The sequence below is a fragment of the Oncorhynchus nerka genome, linkage group LG13, assembly GCF_034236695.1.
Source record: "Oncorhynchus nerka isolate Pitt River linkage group LG13, Oner_Uvic_2.0, whole genome shotgun sequence".
In the NCBI taxonomy this organism is placed as follows: Eukaryota; Metazoa; Chordata; class Actinopteri; order Salmoniformes; family Salmonidae; genus Oncorhynchus; species Oncorhynchus nerka.
In genome coordinates, this window is record NC_088408.1 from 59,875,448 (window position 1) to 59,898,972 (window position 23,525).

The following is a 23,525-nucleotide window of genomic DNA, read 5'->3' on the forward strand; positions in this document are numbered from 1 at the left end:
CTAGCTGTTCGGCAGCGCGAGTTGAGTTTCACAGATCCCCATCTGCTACCTTCACCCCCCCAAATTCCCTCCACCCCCCCAAATTCCCTCCACGGGGAACCCAGCATTGAGCTGAGCGCAACTGCAGATCTGAGTCAATTGGCACCATTGTAAAGGATGTCACGCTGCTTGCTTAACGACTACCGCTTCCTCCTGATTCAGCTCATATCAAAGCTTGAACCCAGGACCTCTGCCTCGCAAACACACATGACCCCCCTTCTGAAGTGTCTACCCAGTTGCTCCACCAAAAAGCTAACTGTTCAGCAGCTCAAGTGAATTCACTTCAGGCTGAGGAGTGAGTTTCACTGATCCCCATCTGCTTCCATAACAGAGTTGAGTTGTTGGATCATACTAAACTATTTTTAAATCTGACACAACTATATTTTGTAACACACACAACATACAGTACAAATACTACTAGACTACTGTTAATCAATATACCTTTTTTCTCATTGTCTTTCGTTTGAAAATATTTTTTTTTCTCTTTCTCTTCCTCTTTGCTTTCCCCTTTGGCTTCAGTTATGGGGGTAACTGTGTACACCGGAGAGATTGAGAGATCAGAAAAAAAGCAACTTCAAACGTTTTACTCATTCTTTATTCATGCTGAATGACCCTTTAGATAATGGCTTTGTCAAATGGTTGAGACAATAAGGCAACAGCTCATGTGAAGGTCATAAAACCTTACTGACACAACTGCCTATTAGCAGCATATAGACTGCATACACAACTGCCTATTAGCAGCATATAGACTGCATACACAACTGCCTATTAGCAGCATATAGACTGCATACACAACTGCCTATTAGCAGCATATAGACTGCATACACAACTGCCTATTAGCAGCATATAGACTGCATACACAACTGCCTATTAGCAGCATATAGACTGCATACACAACTGTACATTAGAGGATAACATTGTTCATTCTAAATATACCACTGGGCAAATATTGGTTAATTCAACGTTGGCTCCACATAATTTTAGAATATTTTTGCTATGTCATGTTGTTGAATCAATATAGAAAACTGATTGGTCAACCAAATATAAAATCAAAACTAGACGTTGAAATTACTTCTGTGCCCAGTGGGATAGTTCCTTCAATATTTGCAGTTTTACCATAGTTTACTGATGGAATATTCATACACTTGTAAATGAAAAAAATAAGAGGGTATTGTTGCTATATCACGGTGTACCTTTTTCCTCTTTAACATTTTCTTCTTTATTTTCCACTTTCTCACCGACCCCAGCATCAGGCATTGGAGCGGCAGCATCAGGAGCTGGTCCTGAATCAGGAGCTGAATCAACTGAATCAAGAGCTGGATAAATTGAATCAGGAGCTGGTCCTGCATCAGGGGCTGGATCAACAGCATCATCAGGAGCTGGATCAACTGTATCAGGAGCTGGATCAACTGAATCAGGAAATGAATCAACTGAATCAACTGAATCAAGAGCTGGTCCTACATCAGGAGCTGGATAAACTGAATCAGGAGATGGTCCTGCATCAGGAGCTGGATCAACTGAATCAGGAAATGAATCAAGTGAATCAAGAGCTGGTCCTACATCAGGAGCTGGATCAACTGAATCAGGAACTGGTCCTACATCAGGAGATGGGGTAGCAGGATCAGGAGCTGCTGAAGATGAGTCTGGAGCTGTAGTAGCTACAACAGGTGCCAGGGTAGCAGCATCAGATGTTGAGGTATCTGTGTCAGGTGCTGGAGTAGATTTGTCTGGAGCTTGGGTGGTGTCTCTACCCGGTGTACGGGATAGAGGATCGGGTGCTGAGGAAACCGTGTCGGGAGTTGGAGGAACTGCTTGAGGTGTTGAAGGAGCTTCATCAGGTCGTGAGGTCAGTCCATCAGATACTGAAGTAGCCACGTCAGAGGCGGGTGTATCTTCCTCAGATGCTGGAATAAATGTATCATCAGGGGGTGAGGTAAATCCATCTGTTGGTGGTGTTACTACATCAGATGCTGGAGTAACTGTGTCCGATGCCAGAAAGGGCACACCAGATGTTGAAGTGAATACATCAGATGCTGAAGTAATAGTGCCATAAGTTGTGGTAAATATATCAGATGTTGAAGTCATTGTGTCAAATAGTGTAGTACTTGAGTCAGATACGGTACTTGTGTCAGTTGTTGTAGAACTTGTGTCAAAATAAATATTTGTGTAAGATGTTTTAGTACTTGTTAGAAATGTAGTACTTGTGTCAAATGTTGTGATACTTGTGTCTGATACTGTGGTGGTTGTGTCAAATGTTGTGGTACTTGTGTCAAATGTTGTGGTACTTGTGTCAACTGTGTTAGTACTAGTGACAGAAGGCGTAATACTAATGTCAAATAGTGTCGTAATTGTGTCAAATATTGTAGTACTTCTCTCAGTTGTTGTTGAACTTGTGTCAAATGTAGTACTTGTGTCAGATGCTGGAGTACTTGTGTCAGATGCTGTGGTACTTGTGTCAGATGCTGTGGTACTTGTGTCAGATGCTGTGGTACTTGTGTCAGATGTTGTAGTACTTGTTTCAGATGCTGTGGTACTTGTGTCAGATGCTGTGGTACTTGTGTCAGATGTTGTAGTACTTGTTTCAGATGCTGTGGTACTTGTGTCAGATGTTGTAGTACTTGTTTCAGATGCTGTGGTACTTGTGTCAGATGCTGTGGTACTTGTGTCAGATGCTGTGGTACTTGTGTCAGATGCTGTGGTACTTGTGTCAGATGCTGTGGTACTTGTGTCAGATGCTGTGGTACTTGTGTCAGATGCTGTAGTACTTGTTTCAGATGTAGCCGTACTTGTGTCAGATGCTGTGGTACTTGTGTCAGATGCTGTGGTACTTGTGTCAGATCCTGTGGTACTTGTGTCAGATGCTGTGGTACTTGTGTCAGATGTAGTAGTACTTGTTTCAGATGTAGTAGTACTTGTTTCAGATGTTGTAGTACTTGTTTCAGATGTTGTAGTACTTGTTTCAGATGTAGCCGTACTTGTGTCAGATGTAGTAGTACTTGTGTCAGATGCTGTGGTACTGGTGTCAGAAGTCACTGTGTAAGAAGTTGTCGTTGTGCTGTCAGGTGTGAGAGTATATCCAACTGATGTTGGAGTGGTTGCATCAGATGATGGTGTGACTGAGTCAGATGTGGCATCAGCTGCATCAGATGATTCAGTAACTGCAATTGTGTACAGAAAAAAATCACACCAATCAGTTGTTAAGATGGCATACTAACCACTGCACCGCTATATTTATAATATTTTGATGTTGGCTCGCTGGCATCGTCTTGTGATATCTACAGCATTCAACTTTCCCCTATTTCTGTCAGTATCAGTAGAAATGGGATACCCCATGCCCAGATATCATCACTTCCCCTGCATCTGCCCTGTGGCTACTCCTCAAGGACACGGCTCCGTGCCTCCATCCTGTTATGGTTTCATGTATCTATCTACTGTATCTATCTCCACAGGCTCCGTAACTTGCCTGGTTTGCTCTCCCTTACCACGACCTGTCTTCTCCCGGCTTGTGAAATATTTAGCAGCTGTTCATTCAATTGGTATTCAGAAATAGATCAGAAAAGGCTTGAGCTTTGGCCCCCAGCACCAGTATTGCTGGCTCGATGCTGTGCTCCAGAAAAAGATGATGCTACACAAATGATAGCGTTTTTTTAATGATTTATCGCTCCTGGCTGCTGATTGTGTCCAGTGGCAGCACTTTCCTTGTGAACAGTGGATATCATCAGACCCTTGCTCGGCAGGAGGAAGGCGGTAAGAGAGCAACAAACAGAATGACCATTTGATTCAAAAGTCCAGGGCCACAAAGCACTTTGGTGCCATTCTATCGCAGGTGGTGTGAAATGTTCTGTTGCATTCCTTTTCCTATCAAACATTCCCGAGGGAATCAAAGTAGGCAGTTTAATCTGTGTTCTGGAAAGCCCTGGGATGAACTCAACATGCTGCCAGAGCCTGAGGGATAGTGAGCCTGCTGGGTATTTTATCTTCCAAACAAGAGAGTAGAAAACACTTGGCCAACTTCTCACCTTCTGTATTTTTTTTATTTATTACCCAAAACGTCTCTGTCAATAGACCAAAACACAGCACGGAATGATATGATGACTTCAACTTTTTTTTATCATTGGTCCTCTCAAAGTATGCATTCCATACTCTCCAAACACCCCAATTCACTCCCACATTCACTGTCTCTTTCATGTAGCATTTGTACCGTGAATACAACAGCAAAGCTCTGTTCTAATACTCCAACCTGGCACTGAGGGACACTACTAAGCTAGTAGCTGGCACCAGACAGGGAATCCTAAAGTGTAAGTAGCCTAGCACATGGAGATGTTAAGAGGTCAGTAATCATGGCCCTTATACCATACCTTGCCTTCAGGACTACTTTAGCCCAGTAATCATGTTTAATCTCTTTACCCCAGTGCAACCTCTGGGGAGAACAAGGCACTCTATGGCCTCTGGCAGACCTGATTCACACTGGGAGAGGTTAATAGGGGTAAATATGACAGTCTACAGGCTTCTTTGGGTTTCCTCTGCCAAACAATGAAGACGTTTTGTTTCTCCTGACGGTCTCTCTTACGCGTCTGTTTCAAGGACCCAGTGCGTCACTTGACTGTTCCCATTAAACCACAGTTTAATCTGCTGTTAACCCCTGGTCTCAGTTTTGCTTACAGGCAAGACGGTTTAAAACATATGGTTTACGAGACACAGATTGTGAGACGGACAAAGTGTTTTAGTAGGAGTAAGATCACAAACACTACTACGCCACTGTGCTCAGTTCATCATGTGTCCCGTCTTGTATTGCTCTCATTAGTTAACACGGGTGAAGCACAACAATCAACATTTCTATTATTACATCAATGTAAAATTGCTAGTCAGTTATGATGTTTTATGGTATCATAACCCAGGTTTGCTTTGCTATTCTTATAGTCCCAAACTTTTGTAAAAATGTACTAAATGATTAAGTCACAGAAAATCCATGTGACCATCGATATGTCCAAAGTGGATGTGTTTCAAGAATAGTCTAACCAATATTCATACATTTAGATCCCTGAACAATATCAAAAGACATTTGGAGAAAAAAGTATTATTTGAGGTGTTAAAGCTCATGTAGTGTAAGGGTGAGAGGTCAGAGGTCAGTGATTCCTCTGGTGTTTCAGGGTACTTACCTTTCGGCTGCGCTCTCACTGTGGTTGTGGGGGGATTTACCTCCATTGGGGGAAAGTTCACTGTGGTTAAGGATGGACTGTCTGTCTGGTCGGGACTGGCAGAGACTGGCACAGTGTCTGACATACTGGCTGGAAGTGTGGCTGGTATCGTGGCTGGCACAGACGTTTGATCTGTTGCCAGAAGCAGCACTTGAGGGAGCAATTGGAAAGCATTTACTGAGCCAGCAATGAGGTAATTTAGGTAATTGAGAGGCTTATTGCATTTACACACCAATGCTCTCCAGATGTTGTCTAGCATCATAGACAAACATGCTGTATATATAGTCTTTTCTACAAAAATGTATTCTACAAAACCACTGAGACTAATCTAAGTGTGGGTACTAAAAGTGCCTAGACTAATAAAAGGAGTTTGCATTGATATACAGTTTGAGGTGATCAGACTTTACACATACAGTGGGGAGAACAAGTATTTGAAACACTGCCGATTTTGCAGGTTTTCCTACTTACAAAGCATGTAGAGGTCTGTAATTTGTATCATAGGTACACTTCAACTGTGAGAGACTGAATCTAAAACAAAAATCCAGAAAATCACATTGTATGATTTTTAAGTAATTAATTTGCATTTTATTGCATGACATAAGTATTTTATCACCTACCAAACAGTAATAATTCCGGCTCTCACAGACCTGTTAGTTTTTCTTTAAAAAGCCCTCCTGTTCTCCACTCATTACCTGTATTAACTGCACCTGTTTGAACTCGTTACTTGTATAAAAAGACACCTGTCCACACACTCGATCAAACAGACTACAACCTCTCCACAATGGCCAAGACCAAAGAGCTGTTTAAGGACATCAGGGTTCAATTGTAGACCTGCACAAGGCTGGGATGGGCTACAGGACAATAGGCAAGCAGCTTGGTGAGAAGGCAACAACTGTTGGCGCAATTATTAGAAAATGGAAGAAGTTCAAGATGATGGTCAATCGACCTCGGTCTGGGGCTCCATGCAAGATCTCACCTCGTAGGGCATCAATGATCATGAGGAAGGTGAGGGATCAGCCCAGAACTACACGGCAGGACCTGGTCAATGACCTGAAGAGAGCTGGGACCACAGTCTCAAAGAAAACCATTAGTAACACAATACGCCGTCATGGATTAAAATCCTGCAGTGCACGCAAGGTCCCGCTGCTCAAGCCAGCGCATGTCCAGGCCCATCTGAGTTTGCCAATGACCATCTGGATGATCCAGAGGAGGAATGGGAGAAGGTCATGTGGTCTGATGAGACAAGAATAGAGCTTTTTAGTCTAAACTCCATTCGCCGTGTTTGGAGGAAGAAGAGGGATGAGTACAACCCCAAGAACACCATCCCAACCGTGAAGCATGGAGGTGGAAACATCATTCTTTGGGGATGATTTTCTGCAAAGGGGACTGGACGACTGCACCGTATTGAGGGGAGAATGGATGGGGCCATGTATCGTAAGATCTTGGCCAACAACCTCCTTCCCTCAGTAAGAGCATTGAAGATGGGTCGTGGCTGGGTCTTCCAGCATGACAATGACCCAAAACACACAGCCAGGGCAACTAAGGAGTGGCTCCGTAAGAAGCATCTCAAGGTCCTGGAGTGGCCTAGCCAGTCTCCAGACCTGAACCCAATAGAAAATCTTTGGAGGGAGCTGAAAGTCCGTATTGCCCAGCGACAGCCCCAAACCCTGAAGGATCTGGAGAAGGTCTGTATGGAGGAGTGGGCCAAAATCCCTGGTGCAGTGTGTGAAAACCTGGTCAAGAACTACAGGAAATGTATGATCTCTGTAATTGCAAACAAAGGTTTTTGTACCAACTATTAAGTTCTGCTTTTCTGATGTATCAAATACTTATGTCATGCAATAAAATGCTAATTATTTACTTAAAAATCATACAATGTCATTTTCTGGATTTTTGTTTTAGATTCCGTCTCTCACAGTTGAAGTGTACCTATGATAAAAATTACAGACCTCTACATGCTTTGTAAGTAAGAAAACCTGCAAAATCGGCAGTGTATCAAATACTTGTTCTCCGCACTGTACCACTAGCTACTACTACTACGTTACCTACTATCAAATGCCTAATGCCTAGTGTTCATCTCACTAGTTTCCAACCTGGTGTGTCAGTTAGGGAGTCACTGAGCTTTGTGCTGGATGTGGGACCCACCACAGCTGTCACTATGTCAGTGAAGGTGGTGATGTCTGTTTGGCACAGAAGACAAATCGGGGTCATACAGTATCTCGTTAGGGTCTGACGTTTTGAAGTATTCTAACAATGAATGGTAAGCTTCTAACAAAAACAAAGGTACATTGGCTGAGAGACAGAAATACAGGCACACAGAAAAGCATGCACGCACTAATAAACACACGAGCAAGTACTCTAGTAAACACGCCGACACACACACCGCTCTCACACACACACACACACACACACACAAATCTTTGCCCTTGCCAAATAACCAAATCATGTTTTTCATTCTCCCGTATGCCCAATATTTAAATCGCACTAATATTATGCGGCAACGTGCTTCAGGTGTAGCGTAAAGTGTAGAGTCTCCCTGTAGTGAGCGACTAGGCCTCCTCCTGCAGATGGGCGCATTGGGATTCAGTGGGGCGCACTTGGAACAGTGGGAGCTTTCCTGCTGTCTGGCATGCTGATGTTTTATTAAGTCTGTATCCCTCCCCAGTGGTTGATCATTAGCACATGGCCAAAGGGACAAACTCCCAAATCAATCTTTACATAAAAAGAAACCCAATTATCGGCCGGGACAGGTTTTTACACGCTGGGTACCACACACACACACAACCTCATATCATTAAGGAAATGCTTATGCATGTACTTTAGGACACTTGCTGGGGCATATCTTTGTGGCATCAATGTGGGGAATTCAAGTCGGTCATGTTCCGCTTTCTTCTTGATCTGTATTTACATGTCTGAACACCATGGCTTTGTTCGGGTGCGGTAGTAGCCATGTTGAAACCTTATGAGTGCTGGAGGTGGATTTACCTCCGGGTAAACTATCTGGGCTACATTGGAACCACGTGTACGTATGTGGACCAGAGGTGGGCACTGAGGCAAGTCACAATGTACTGCAGCTGTGGGGTAACACGAAGTTACAGAGGTTGGGACATGTACAGCTTTCCCCTAACCCCCCCCCCCCCTTTACCATCTGCCACAATGGCCAACCAATTTAGAGAAGGTTTCCCAGAGAAGATCTGCTCCCTGATGAGACAGCTTGTTCATCTAGATCAGAGAGCACTCTCAGCCTCTTGATGGTGGAGTTACACTGTTGTGTGTGCATGTATGCAACCCAAGAGAAGCCTTGGGGTAGATATTGGCAGGTAATAATCACTGTTCATAATCATATTCATTACAATCTAAGTCTGAACTTTTCCTGAATTTGTTGTGAATTGACCTGCCTGGTAAAAGAAAAATAAATAAAAAAAGATCAGCCCTCCAGGTCGAGAAAAGGCTGCCTTGGTACTTTGGGCAGCCATTTTGACAAACAAGCAGGTGAGAATGAGTGAGAATTGTCTAAAGAATAAGCATGCTGAATAAATATGGAACCTTTCATTTATTTTTACTGAAAAGCACCTTAAGTGGATACTGCCTAGAAGCCGCTATCATCAATGTTGAGCACATTCATAACTCTGTACTCAGTAGATGACTGTTTTCAAATCTCCCTCTGATACTTGTGACACCGCAGAGAAAGGTATCAGAAGAAGGCGCTCAGAAAGAACCATGACCTTTCCTCTTACATAGTAATATTAATACTAAGCCCATCTCCCGACTAGCCGAAGAGGTCCAAAAATACCTAATTTGCCAATTGGCCTGGACCCTCTACTGACCCTCTACTGCCGACACGGAGCCCCGCCGATCCATCACGACTGGTCCGCCGACATAATCGTCCGAGGGGGTTTCAACAGGCTTTTCCGCTGCGACATCGCCAAAGATCCATCTGCTGGCCAAGGCCCGCGAACTTTCTGAATCGCTGTATCTCCAGCTCACCGCATGAAGAGGAATAAACAGACTCACCCCATCGCGACGTCCCCCAAAGGTTAACTCTCTAGCCCTCGCTATCTCCCTGCTTGCTAATTCGGCCTGCTAACGGCTAGCTTGTCAAGCTCCGGTCCGCTAACTGCTACCTTGTCTAGCTCGGGCCTACGAACTGTTAGCTTGTTAGCACAGGCCTGCTAACCGTCTGAACCACCGCGTCCCAATCACTCTCTGACCCCATTTACTTTCTATCTCTTTTTGATTTTTAATTTGTTTATACCTTCCAGAAACCTGCCTCACCCAATGTGATACGGAATCGCTATTACTTTTACTCTTATTTTTATTTTTATGACACACTCAAGAACCTCCAGACGCTAACCAGCTAACTAGCTACAAGCTAGTTAGTCATTGTTAGTTTAAAAAAACCTGGATAACACTCGCCAGCCCAGCCCCCTGCCCATCCACTGCTGCCCCCTGGACACTGATCTCTTGGCTACATAGCTGACGCACGCTGGACTGTCCATTAATCACGGAACTCCTTTCTGCTTGTTTGTCTTACCTGTCGGCCCCGTTGCCTAGTCAACGCCATTTTACCTGCTGTTTGTTGTGCTAGCAGATTAGCCTCGCCTACTGTTTTTAGCTAGCTTTCCAAATTCAACACCTGTGATTACTGTATGCCTCGCTGTATGTCTCTCTCAGATGTCAATATGCCTTGTATACTGTTGTTCAGGTTAGTTATAATTGTTTTAGTTCACAATGGAGCCCCTAGACCCACTCTGCATACCCCTGTTACCTCCTTTGTCCCACCTCCCACACATGCGGTGACCTCACCCATTACAACCAGCATGTCCAGAGATACAACCTGTCTCATCATCACCCAGTGCCTGGGCTTACCTCCGCTGTACCCGCACCCCACCATACCCCTGTCTGCGCATTATGCCCTGAATATATTCTACCATGCCCAGAAACCTGCTCCTCTTATCCTCTGCCCCCAACACTCTAGGCGACCAGTTTTGATAGCCTTTAGCCGCACCCTCATACTACTCCTTCTCTGTTCCGCGGGTGATGTGGAGGTAAACCCAGGCCCTGCATGTCCCCAGGTACCCTCATTTGTTGACTTCTGTGATCGAAAAAGCCTTGGTTTTATGCATGTCAACATCAGAAGCCTCCTCCCTAAGTTTGTTTTACTCACTGCTTTAGCACACTCTGCTAACCCTGATGTCCTTGCCGTGTCTGAATCCTGGCTCAGGAAGGCCACCAAAAATTCAGAGATTTCCATACCCAACTATAACATCTTCCGTCAAGATAGAACTACCAAAGGGGGCGGAGTTGCAGTCTACTGCAGAGATAGCCTGCAAAGTAATGTCATACTTTCCAGGTCCATACCCAAACAGTTCGAACTACTAATTTTGAAAATTACCCTCTCCAGAAATAAGTCTCTCACTGTTGCCGCCTGCTACCGGCCACCCTCAGCTCCCAGCTGTGCCCTGGACACCATTTGTGAATTGATCGCCCCCATCTAGCTTCAGAGTTTGTTCTGTTAGGTGACCTAAACTGGGATATGCTTAACACCCCGGCAGTCCTACAATGTAAGCTAGATGCCCTCAATCTCACTCAAATCATCAAGGAACCCACCAGGTACAACCCTAACTCTGTAAACAAGGGCACCCTCATAGACGTCATCCTGACCAACTGGCCCTCCAAATACACCTCCGCTGTCTTCAACCAGGATCTCAGCGATCACTGCCTCATTGCCTGTATCCGCCACGGAGCCGCAGTCAAACGACCACCCCTCATCACTGTCAAACGCTCCCTAAAACACTTCTGTGAGCAGGCCTTTCTAATCGACCTGGCCCGGGTATCCTGGAAGGACATTGACCTCATCCCGTCAGTTGAGGATGCCTGGTCATTCTTTAAAAGTAACTTCCTCACCATTTTAGATAAGCATGCTCCGTTCAAAAATGCAGAACCAAGAACAGATACAGCCCTTGGTTCACTCCAGACCTGACTGCCATTGACCAGCACAAAAACATCCTGTGGCGGACTGCAATAGCATCGAATAGCCCCGTGATATGCAACTGTTCAGGAAGTCAGGAACCAATACACGCAGTCAGTCAGGAAAGCTAAGGCCAGCTTCTTCAGGCAGAAGTTTGCATCCTGTAGCTCCAACTCCAAAAGTTCTGGGACACTGTGAAGTCCATGGAGAACAAGAGCACCTCCTCCCAGCTGCCCACTGCACTGAGGCTAGGTAACACGGTCTCCACCGATAAATCCACGATTATCGAAAGCTTCAATAAGCACTTCTCAACGGCTGGCCATGCCTTCCGCCTGGCTACTCCAACCTCGGCCAACAGCTCCGCCCCCCGCAGCTCCTCGCCCAAGCCTCTCCAGGTTCTCCTTTACCCAAATCCAGATAGCAGATGTTCTGAAAGAGCTGCAAAACCTAGACCCGTACAAATCAGCTGGGCTTGACAATCTGGACCCTCTATTTCTGAAACTATCTGCCGCCATTGTCGCAACCCCTATTACCAGCCTGTTCAACCTCTCTTTCATATCGTCTGAGATCCCCAAGGATTGAAAGCTGCCGCAGTCATCCCCCTCTTCAAAGGGGGAGACACCCTGGACCCAAACTGCTATAGACCTATATCCATCCTGCCCTGCCTATCTAAGGTATTCGAAAGCCAAGTCAACAAACAGGTCACTGACCATCTCGAATCCCACCGTACCTTCTCCGCTGTGCAATCTGGTTTCCGAGCCGGTCACGGGTGCACCTCAGCCACGCTCAAGGTACTAAACGATATCATAACCGCCATCGATAAAGACAGTACTGTGCAGCCGTCTTCATCGACCTCGCCAAGGCTTTCGACTCTGTCAATCACCATATTCTTATCGGCAGACTCAATAGCCTCGGTTTCTCGGATGACTGCCTTGCCTGGTTCACCAATTACTTTGCAGACAGAGTTCAGTGTGTCAAATCGGAGGGCATGCTGTCCGGTCCTCTGGCAGTCTCTATGGGGGTGCCACAGGGTTCAATTCTCGGGCCGACTCTTTTCTCTGTATATATCAATGATGTTGCTCTTGCTGCGGGCGATTCCCTGATCCACCTCTACGCAGACGACACCATTCTATATACTTTCGGCCCGTCATTGGACACTGTGCTATCTAACCTCCAAACGAGCTTCAATGCCATACAGCACTCCTTCCGTGGCCTCCAACTGCTCTTAAACGCGAGTAAAACCAAATGCATGCTTTTCAACCGATCGCTGCCTGCACCCGCATGCCCGACTAGCATCACCACCCTGGATGGTTCCGACCTTGAATATGTGGACATCTATAAGTACCTAGGTGTCTGGCTAGACTGCAAACTCTCCTTCCAGACTCACATCAAACATCTCCAATCGAAAATCAAATCAAGAGTCGGCTTTCTATTCCGCAACAAAGCCTCCTTCACTCACGCCGCCAAGCTTACCCTAGTAAAACTGACTATCCTACCGATCCTCGATTTCGGCGATGTCATCTACAAAATGGCTTCCAACACTCTACTCAGCAAACTGGATGCAGTCTATCATAGTGCCATCCGTTTTGTCACCAAAGCACCTTATACAACCCACCACTGCGACTTGTATGCTCTAGTCGGCTGGCCCTCGCTACATATTCGTCGCCAGACCCACTGGCTCCAGGTCATCTACAAGTCCATGCTAGGTAAAGCTCCGCCTTATCTCAGTTCACTGGTCACGATGGCAACACCCATCCGTAGCACACGCTCCAGCAGGTGTATCTCACTGATCATCCCTAAAGCCAACACCTCATTTGGCCGCCTTTCGTTCCAGTACTCTGCTGCCTGTGACTGGAACGAACTGCAAAAATCGCTGAAGTTGGAGACTTTTATCTCCCTCACCAACTTCAAACATCAGCTATCCGAGCAGCTAACCGATCGCTGCAGCTGTACATAGTCTATTGGTAAATAGCCCACCCATTTTCACCTACCTCATTCCCATACTGTTTTTATACTGTTTTATTTATTTATTTATTTACTTTTCTGCTCTTTTGCACACCAATATCTCTACCTGTACATGACCATCTGATCATTTATCACCCCAGTGTTAATCTGCAAAATTGTATTATTCGCCTACCTCCTCATGCCTTTTGCACACATTGTATATAGACTGCCCATTTTTTTTTTTTTCCTACTGTGTTATTGACTTGTTAATTGTTTACTCCATGTGTAACTCTGTGTTGTCTGTTCACACTGCTATGCTTTATCTTGGCCAGGTCGCAGTTGCAAATGAGAACTTGTTCTCAACTAGCCTACCTGGTTAAATAAAGGTGAAATAAAAAAATAAAAAAATAAAAATTGAGAATATTCCAGAATTCATCAGGACAAATGGCTAGTGACACATCTATAGGCTTCCAATGATGAAATAAAAAAAATACAAATTTCATCCCTTTCATCCCCATAGAATAGTTCAAGCTATCATGAATATTTTAAGCATAGGCCAGGTAATCTCCGACTAAAACGGTAACTGAACCCATGGCGTTATAAAGACCCATCTCAGCGAAATGGACAACCGACCCTGTAGTGCTCCACTGTGGACAACAGTGTATCACTTTTGCTATGTAGAGTAGCTGACTTCACAGTACCCTGTCCTAAGCTGTTTCTGTGGGGATGGTCCTTAGATTTAAGTGCACTTACAAACTAAGGGCTCGATTCAATCCATAACGTGGAAGTATCAAGGAAGAGCCGCATTAAAATGTAATGGTAATTTCCGATTGAGCAGACACACCATGAATGCTGTGTCCTCAAACGCAGAAACATTGCCTTTAAATTTCAATCCAGCTAAAAGCAGACCTTCCGCTATATTTTGGGAATACGGATTGTATCCAGCCCCTCTTCCATACTAAAACTGAGCACAAACACAGCTTGCTTGACGCATTTGGTGGATATGAGATGCAAATAATTTCTCGCTTTGTCAGAGACCTAAACAAAACAAATTTGAAATTTTAAATACCTTCAGAAAGTATTCATACCCCTCGACCTACTCCACATTTTGTTGTGTTACAACCTGAATTCAAAATGGATAAAAAAAATAGATATTCTCACCCATCTACACACAATACCCTATAATTACAAAGGGAAAACATGTTTTTATTCATATGATAGGTAAGATATACAAAACCTTGCAGAGAGCCTATCCAACTGACAACCTCTTAGAAAAAAATACACTGCTCAAAAAAATAAAGGGAACACTTAAACAACACAATGTAACTCCAAGTCAATCACACTTCTGTGAAATCAAACTGTCCACTTAGGAAGCAACACTGATTGACAATAAATGTCATGCTGTTGTGCAAATGGAATAGACAACAGGTGGAAATTATAGGCAATTAGCAAGACACCCCCAATAAAGGAGTGGTTCTGCAGGTGATAACCATAGACCACTTCTCAGTTCCTATGCTTCCTGGCTGATGTTTTGGTCACTTTTGAATGCTGGTGGTGCTTTCACTCTAGTGGTAGCAGGAGACGGAGTCTACAACCCACACAAGTGGCTCAGGTAGTGCAGCTCATCCAGGATGGCATATCAATGCGAGCTGTGGCAAGAAGGTTTGCTGTGTCTGTCAGCGTAGTGTCCAGAGCATGGAGGCGCTACCAGGAGACAGGCCAGTACATCAGGAGACGTGGAGGAGGCCGTAGGAGGGCAACAACCCAGCAACAGGACCCTTACCTCCGCCTTTGTTCATGGAGGAGCAGGAGGAGCACTGCCAGAGCCCTGCAAAATGACCTCCAGCAGGCCACAAATGCTCAAACGGTCAGAAACAGACTCCATGAGGGTGGTATGAGGGCCCGACGTCCACAGGAGGGGGTTGTGCTTACAGCCCAACACCGTGCAGGACGTTTGGCATTTGCCAGAGAACACCAAGATTGGCAAATTCGCCACTGGTGCCCTGTGCTCTTCACAGATGAAAGCAGGTTCACACTGAGCACATGTGACAGACGTGACAGTCTGGAGACACCGTGGAGAACGTTCTGCTGCCTGCAACATCCTCCAGCTTGACCGGTTTGGCGGTGGGTCAGTCATGGTCTTGGGTGGCATTTCTTTGGGGGGCCGCACAGCCCTCCATGTGCTCGCCAGAGGTAGCCTGACTGCCATTAGGTACCGAGATGAGATCCTCAGACCCCTTGTGAGACCATAGGCTGGTGTGGTTGGCCCTGGGTTCCTCCTAATGCAAGACAATGCTAGACCTCATGTGGCTGGAGTGTGTCAGCAGTTCCTGCAAGAGGAAGGCATTGATGCTATGGACTGGCCCGCCCATTCCCCAGACCTGAATCCAATTAAGCACATCTGGGACATCATGTCTCGCTCCATCCACCAACGCCACGTTGCACCACAGACTGCCCAGGAGTTGGCGGATGCTTTAGTCCAGGTCTGGGAGGAGATCCCTCAGGAGACCATCCGCCACCTCATCAGGAGCATGCCCAGGCGTGTGGGGAGGTCCTACAGGCACGTGGAGGCCGCACACACTACTGAGCCTCATTTTGACTTGTTTTAAGGACATTACATCAAAGTTGGATCAGCCTGTAGTGTGGTTTTCCACTTTAATTTTGAGTGTGACTCCAAATCCAGACCTCCATGGGTTGATACATTTGATTTCCATTGATCATTTTTGTGTGATTTTGTTGTCAGCACATTCAACTATGTAAAGAAAAAATTATTTAATAAGAATATTTCATTCATTCAGATCTAGGATGTGCTATTTTAGTGTTCCCTTTATTTTTTTGAGCAGTGTATATACCACTGGAACGAAGACTTAAAGAGAACTGATATTGGCACAAGATGGAGGGAATGTTGAAACATAACTAACAAAAATACATTTGACAAAAATGTACGTTTTATGCAGTGCAATGTTTTGTATATCTGACCTTTTTTTATTTTTTATATATATATTTTACCTTTATTTAACCAGGTAGGCTAGTTGAGAACAAGTTCTCATTTGCAACTGCGACCTGGCCAAGATAAGGCATAGCAATTCGACACATACAACACAGAGATACACATGGAATAAACAAAACATACAGTCAATAATACTGTAGAACAAAAGAAAACAAAAAGTATATATATACAGTGAGTGCAAATGAGGTAAGATAATGGAGTTAAGGCAATAAATAGGCCATGGTGGCGAAGTAATTACAATATAGCAATTTAACACTGGAATGGTAGATGTGCAGAAGATTAATGTGCAAGTAGAGATACTGGGGTGCTGTCACGTCCTGACCTTAGTTCCTTTTTTATGTCTCTGTTTTAGTTTGGTCAGGGCGTGAGTTTGGGGTGGGCATTCTGTTTTTTGTTCTGTTTTCTATTTCTATGTGTTTGGCCTGGTATGGTTCCCAATCAGAGGCAGCTGGCAATTGTTGTCTCTGAATGAGAACCATACTTAGGCAGCCTGTTTTCCCACTATGGGTGTGGGTAGTAGTTTTATGTGTCTGTGTTTTCACCATACAGAACTGTTTCTCCAGCTTCAGAGATTTTTGCAGTTCGTTCCAGTCATTGGCAACAGAGAACTGGAAGGAAAGACGACCAAAGGAGGAATTGGCTTTGGGGAGGACCAGTGAGATATACCTGCTGGAGCACGTGCTACGAGTGGGTGCTGCTATGGTGACCAGTGAACTGAGATAAGGCGGGGCTTTACATAGCAGAGACTTGTAGATAACCTGTAGCCAGTGGGTTTGGCGACGAGTATGAAGCGAGGACCAACCAACGAGAGCGTACAGGTCGCGGTGGTGGGTAGTGTATGGGTTAGTGTATAGGGCTACCGATTTGACACACTGAACTCTATCATAGAAGTAGTTGGTAAACCAGGCAAGGCTATCATTTGAGAAACCAAGGCTGTCGAGTCTGCCAATAAGAATGTGGTGATTGACAGAGTCGAATGCCTTGGCCAGGTCGATGAATACTGCTGCACAGTAATGTCTCTTATCGACATGATGTTCTTATGATGTTGTTTAGGACCTTGAGCGTAGCTGAGGTGCACCCATGACCAGCTCTTACCTATCATATGAACATCCTTGTCTGACTCAAATAGGATTCCCTCAACATTGCTCTGATGTCCAAAAGATTTCAAATCGAAATGTCTTCATTAAACTTAAGTTCCAGGACTACCTAATCTCTGTACCCCACACATACAATTATCTGTAAAGTCCCTCAGTCAAGCAGTGAATTACAAACACTGATTCAACCACAAAGTCCAGGGAGGTTTTCCAATGCTTTGCAAAAAAAGGCACCTATTGGTAGATGGGTAAAACTATAAGCAGACATTGAATATCCTTTTGAGCATGGTGAAGTTATTAAATCACACTTTGGATGGTGTATCAATACACCCAGTCACTACGAAGATACAGGCGACCGTCCTAACTCAGTTGCTGGAGAGGAAGGAAATCGCTCAGAGATTTCACCATGATGCCAATGGTGCCTTAAACAGGTACAGAGCTATGTGCATTCGGAAAGTATTCAGATCCGTTGACTTTTTCCAAATTACTCTAAAAATCAATGAAATAAAACATTGTCCTTATCAAGCTACACACAATACCCATAATGACGAAGTGAAAACATGTTTCTAGACATTTTTACAGCGATATTTTTTAAAATAATAAAATAAATACCTAGCCTAGTGGTTAGAGCGTTGGACAACTAACCGAAAGGTTGCAAGATCGAATCCCCGAGCTGACAAGGTACAAATCTGTCGTTCTGCCCCTGACCAAGGCAGTTAACCCACTGTTCCTAGGCCGTCATTGAAAATAAGAATTTGTTCTTAACTGACTTGCCTAGATAAATCAAAGTATAATAAAACAAAAATAAAAAGTATTCACACCTATTGCTATGAAATTCAGGTTCATTCTGTTTACATTGATCATCCTTGAAATGTTTCTACAACTTGGACTCCACCTGTCGTAAATTCAATTGATTGGACATGATTTAGAAAAGGCACACACCTCTCTATATAAGGACCCACAGTTGAAAGTGCATGTCAGAGCAAAATCTAAGCCATGAGGTCAAAGGAATTGTCCGTAGAGCTTGGAGACATGATTGTGTCGAGGCACAGATCTGGGGAAGGGTACCAAAACATTTCTGCAGCATTGAAGGTCCCAAATAATAAAGTGGCCTCCATCATTCTTAGATGGAAGAAGTTTGGAACCACAAAGACTCTTCCTACAGCTGGCCACCCGGCCAAACTGAGCAATCGGAGGAGAAGCACCTTGGTCAGGGACGTGACCAAGAACTTGTTGGTCACTCTGACAGAGCTCTAGAGATAGGGTTAGGAGATGTGGAGATGGGAGAACCTTTCTGAAGCACAACCATCTCTGCAGCACTCCACCAATCAGGCCTTTATGGCAGAGTGGCCAGACGGACGCCACTCCTCAGTTCCAAGCCAAACAGCCTACATCGTTGTCACCATATTAGCTAAAGTAAAGTCATAGTCAATATAGCTAATAGAACAAACGCGTTAGTAAACCTGCTACAATCAAGCAGTAACGTTACTGTGTATAGTCAGTATGCAGTTACACCGGTGGGCCCCGGTGGCAATACATTTGTGATACCAAAAGCTTACCTTGACCCAGTGTTGTGTTGAAAAGTCATAGCCAGCTAGCTAACATAGCATCTCTCTGTTTGAGCTGGATGTTTCAGTAGGCTAAACTAGCGAGCTGCATTTGCTAGCTAAGTAGGTGAAACTGAAAGTGAAAAAAAATGATAATCTCTTTCTATTTCTCTTTTGCTTCGGCCTTCATTTTGGAAGAAATTAATTTGTTAAAAACTGTTAAACTATTGTCTTTCTCTCTCTTTGAGTCAACTACTCACCACATTTTATACATTGCAGTGGTTTCTAGCTGTAGCTTATGCTTATACTAGATTCATTATCTGATTCTTTGATTGGGTGGACAACATGTCAGTTGATGCTGCTAGAGCTCTAATAGACTGGAGGACATCCTCCGGAAGTTGTCATAATTACTGTGTAAGTCTATTAGTGGGGGTGGGAACCATGAGCCTCCTAGGTTTTGTATTGAAGTCGATGTACCCAGAGGAGAACGGACGCTAGCTGTCCTCCGGCGACACCACGGTGCTATCTTCCCGAGTGATGTTGAGGCTACTGCAGACCTTTGCAAAATAGAGTGTTTTAAATCGGGTACTTGGTGATGTGAATATATTTAGTATAGTTTAAAACATTTTAAAATATTTTACAAGGACATTTATGAAATTCACTGAGGAGGATGGTCCTCCCCTTCCTCTTCTGAAGCGCCTCATCTGGATGAAACCAAAAGAAACAACTCTTTGGCCTGAATGCCAAGCATCACGTCTGGAGGAAACCTGGCACCATCCCTACGGTGAAGCATGGTGGTGGCAGCATCATGCTGTTGGGATCTTTTACAGCATCAGCGACTGGGAGACAAGTCAGGATCGAGGGGAAAGATAAACGGAGCAATGTACAGAGCGCTCAGGACCTCAGACTGGGGTGAAGGTTCACCTTTCAACAGGACAACAACCCTAAGCACGCAGCCAAGACAACGCAGGAGTGGCTTTGGGAAAAGTCTCTGAATGTCCTTGAGTGGCCCAGACAGAACCCGGATTTGAACCCGATCTAACATCTTTGGAGAGACCTGAAAATAGCTGTGCAGCAACACTCCCCATCCAACCTGACAGAGCTTGAGAGGATCTGCAGAGAAGAATGGGAGAAAATCCCCCAAAACAGGTGTGCCAAGCTTGTAGCGTCATACCCAAGAAGACTCGAGTCTGTAATCACTGCCAAAGGTGCTTCAACAAAGTACTGAGTAATGGGTCTGAATACTTATGTAAATGTAATATTTCAGTTGACTTGTTATAAAATAAATTTGCAAACATTTCTAAAAACATGTTTTTGCTTCGTCATTATAGGGTATTGTGTGTAGATTAATGAGGAAAAAAATATATTTAATAAATTTTAGAATAAGGCTGTAACGTAACAAAATGTGGAAAAGGTCAAGGGGTCTGAATGCTTTCCGAATGCACTGTAAACTAATGTATAGAATTTATTAAATGAGACAGAATTCCCAAATTCTACAGCACAACGGCAGAGTCATGTCTTAAGTGTAAAACTAACAATGACTCAATAATACATGCCTTCTGGGAAGTCTATAAAGTCCAAAAGTCATGGGCGGAGTTAGAAAGTTGGCTGTGAGAAGTATTGCAATGTAAATATACTTTATAATCGATCTGTCTACATATTTAAAGACATGGCATATGAGAGTGCAGTGAGATACCCGATGGGTTGGACGAAACTCTTCTCCCAATCATATTGAAAAAACATATACGTACTTATAAACACTAAATCAACCAATCCTCCATCGTTAACACAATGGAAAGGTCAAATGCTTTATTATCTAAATGTTGAAAGTGCGTGGGCTATGGAGAGGAACAAAAGGGTGCAGTTTGAGGCCATGTGGTGGAGAATGATATGGGCGCTGGAGATGGGGGTGTGAGCAGGTGGGCAGGGGTGATGTTGTGGATGTTTCTGTGCATCTGTATGTTGTCGTTTGCATGTGTATATTTAGTTTTTAAGCCCATAAGTAAAATTTACAACAAAAAAAGAGAAAAATAAGAGATGAGGCGGTCATGCAAAAATCATGTTAAACACTAATATTTCAGCTTGTCATAACAAAGTGGTTGAATATTTACTGACTCAAGACATTTCAGCTTTTAATTTTTAATTAATAAAAACAAAACAAAAATGTCTAAAAACATAAATCCACTTTGACATTATGAGATATTGTGTGTAGACCAGTGACACAAAATCTCATTTTTAATCCATTTCAATTTCAGGCTGTAACACAACAGAATGTGCAAAAGGTCATGGGGTGTGATACTTTCTAAGGGCACTTTATTTGCATTCGAAAATGACATTTGTTACTATGGAGGTTTTGAAGTCCCTACTAACAGGGAACACACACTCGCAGAGCCTATAGGACTGTGTCATGTCACAGCAGTAGAGACAGAGACATGGGGGGGTTCCACTCTGCTGAACCACACACACACACACACACACACACACACACACACACACACACACACACACACACACACACACACACACACACACATACACACACACAGGTCAGAAATCACTGGGCCATGGGAGACTCTCTGTCCAGCCTGACATTATGGGAGATTCCATGGAAGTATAATAAGTGAAGGATATCTAGTGAAAGTACAACCTAGTTGCCAAAAAGTCTCTCACAGACACACATACACACACACACACACACACACGAAGCGACTGTTTACTACAAAAAACAATATTGTTACTTATCTGATAACACAAATGCAGATATGTTATATTCTTTCTAACATGCAATACATCACAAACTGTAGGGCGGTTGGTAAAAAAACGTATGTGAGCTACAGTATATAACACACATACTCAACCAGCCACTTTACGACATGCTAAATGACCAAGCTAACCGAGACAAAGACTCATCAACTCCTGTCTTCCATTGCCTTTGTGCTTCATCAACATTATAGCCTTGCCTTCCCTTTCAGCTGTGCAGGACAACACATTTCCTGGTCATCAGGAATGCACCAGGGACACATTCTACTGTATGTACTGCTTTAGTAAGTGTACTCTGGTTTAAAAGTCAATAGGAAGCAGGAGGTTGATGAGCCCTCAGACTATGGCTGCGTCCGATTGCACTTTATTCCATGTAGTGCGCTACTTTTGACCAGGGCCCATAGGGCTCTGTAGTAGCGCACTATATAGGAAATATACTGAATATAGGCAATACGCTGCCATTTCAGACACAGACGGTGTTCCTTTTAGACAGGCACTCTGCCTGGCCGTCAGAAACTACAACCGTAGTTGCTTTCCCACCTGCCATAATAGTGGTAATTGTGGGCAGTTGGTCTGTGGGTGGCTTGGTGGTAGTCGCCAACGCAGGTGTGGTTGTTGGCGGAGTCTGGACTGTTGTGGGTGCTGAGAGGGCACCACACCAAGAAGGTAGAGAAAAACAGTCAAATGATATCAGATGCACTAACATGGGAAAATGCTGATCGTGGATATACCATGAAATCATCCTTTGGCCATCTCCCAAAACAATATGGTTACTTCACCACAGCTGTAGCAGTACAGTATCTCCTATAGGTCTGCAAAGAATCCCTATGAGAGACTCTGGTGTATACACTCACAATCCCTCTCACATCATGTCCCTGGATTAGCCCTCATCCGCACACTTTAAATCCCCTCCCCCTTTTAAGTTAAAGACCAGCAGTAAGGGATATACAACTGTGGAAAAATGGGATTTGTGAGTGGGATCGTTGTGATTAGAATGAAGGGACCCGCCACAACATCAGAGGGGAGGGACACATTATAGAAGATAGTGTGCTATAAGTAAGACAAAAGAAGGATAGCATATGAACAGAGAATAAAAAATAATAATAAGCGACAACAAGCTCTACCCTGTTTGATTAGGACTTTACTTACTGCCAAGAGTCCCAGCAGCATCACCTGAGAGAGAGAGAGAGAGAGAGAGAGAGAGACAGAGAGAGAGAGAGAGAGACAGAGAGAGAGACAGAGAGACAGAGACAGACAGACAGACAGACAGACAGACAGACAGACAGACAGACAGACAGACAGACAGACAGACAGACAGACAGACAGACAGACAGACAGACAGACAGACAGACAGACAGACAGACAGACAGACAGACAGAGAGAGACAGAGAGAGAGAGAGACAGAGAGAGAGACAGAGAGAGAGACAGAGAGACAGACAGACAGACAGACAGACAGACAGACAGACAGACAGACAGACAGACAGACAGACAGACAGACAGACAGACAGACAGACACAGAGAGAGAGAGAGAGAGAGAGAGAGAGAGAGAGAGAGAGAGAGAGAGAGAGAGAGAGAGAGAGAGGTACTTGAGGTTTACTCAGTTATCTTTGAGAATTACAGTGTTTTTATGAATACGTCTGGGGGAAAAAAGAGAGCTGGAGGTTTTCGATGCCGTTGGAAGCAGCAGGCCCCCCATTCCCTCTGTAGTTTGCGAGTATAGCATAGGGTGCTTCTGCATATGTATATGTGTACATCTGTACGATTCCTCAAACTTGCTGACATCTCTCCTTTGAAATGTGACAGCTTCAGCTGCTCCCCTCTGTGGCTGTGTAGAGCAGATGACCCAAATTCCTCTTCAACCATTACTTAATCCATCTAGTATGTGCCTGGTATGGATGGTATCATGTTGGAAGTCTATACAGTAGCTACTAGGGATGAATATTTCCCCGAAAATCTACCAAG

The 23,525-nt window shown here is 44.3% G+C and overlaps 1 protein-coding gene across 3 annotated transcripts in view; it reads right to left on the minus strand.

The window, feature by feature from the left end:
• Window positions 1-23,525, minus strand: part of LOC115139747 (netrin-G2) — a 58,116-nt gene that overhangs the window by 5,486 nt on the left and 29,105 nt on the right. The window contains exons 4-7 of one of the 3 annotated variants that reach the window (XM_029677482.2): window positions 22,713-22,736; window positions 22,104-22,205; window positions 7,331-7,417; window positions 89-5,387 (exon numbers count right to left, since the gene is read on the minus strand). In XM_029677482.2, coding sequence (XP_029533342.1) covers window positions 5,065-5,387; window positions 7,331-7,417; window positions 22,104-22,205; window positions 22,713-22,736 — 536 coding nt within the window. In that variant the 3' untranslated portion in view covers window positions 89-5,064. Of the gene's footprint in view, window positions 1-88; window positions 5,388-7,330; window positions 7,418-22,103; window positions 22,206-22,712; window positions 22,737-23,525 lie in introns of those variants that run through there. The other 2 variants (XM_065026506.1, XM_029677481.2) reach the window with 2 other exon arrangements.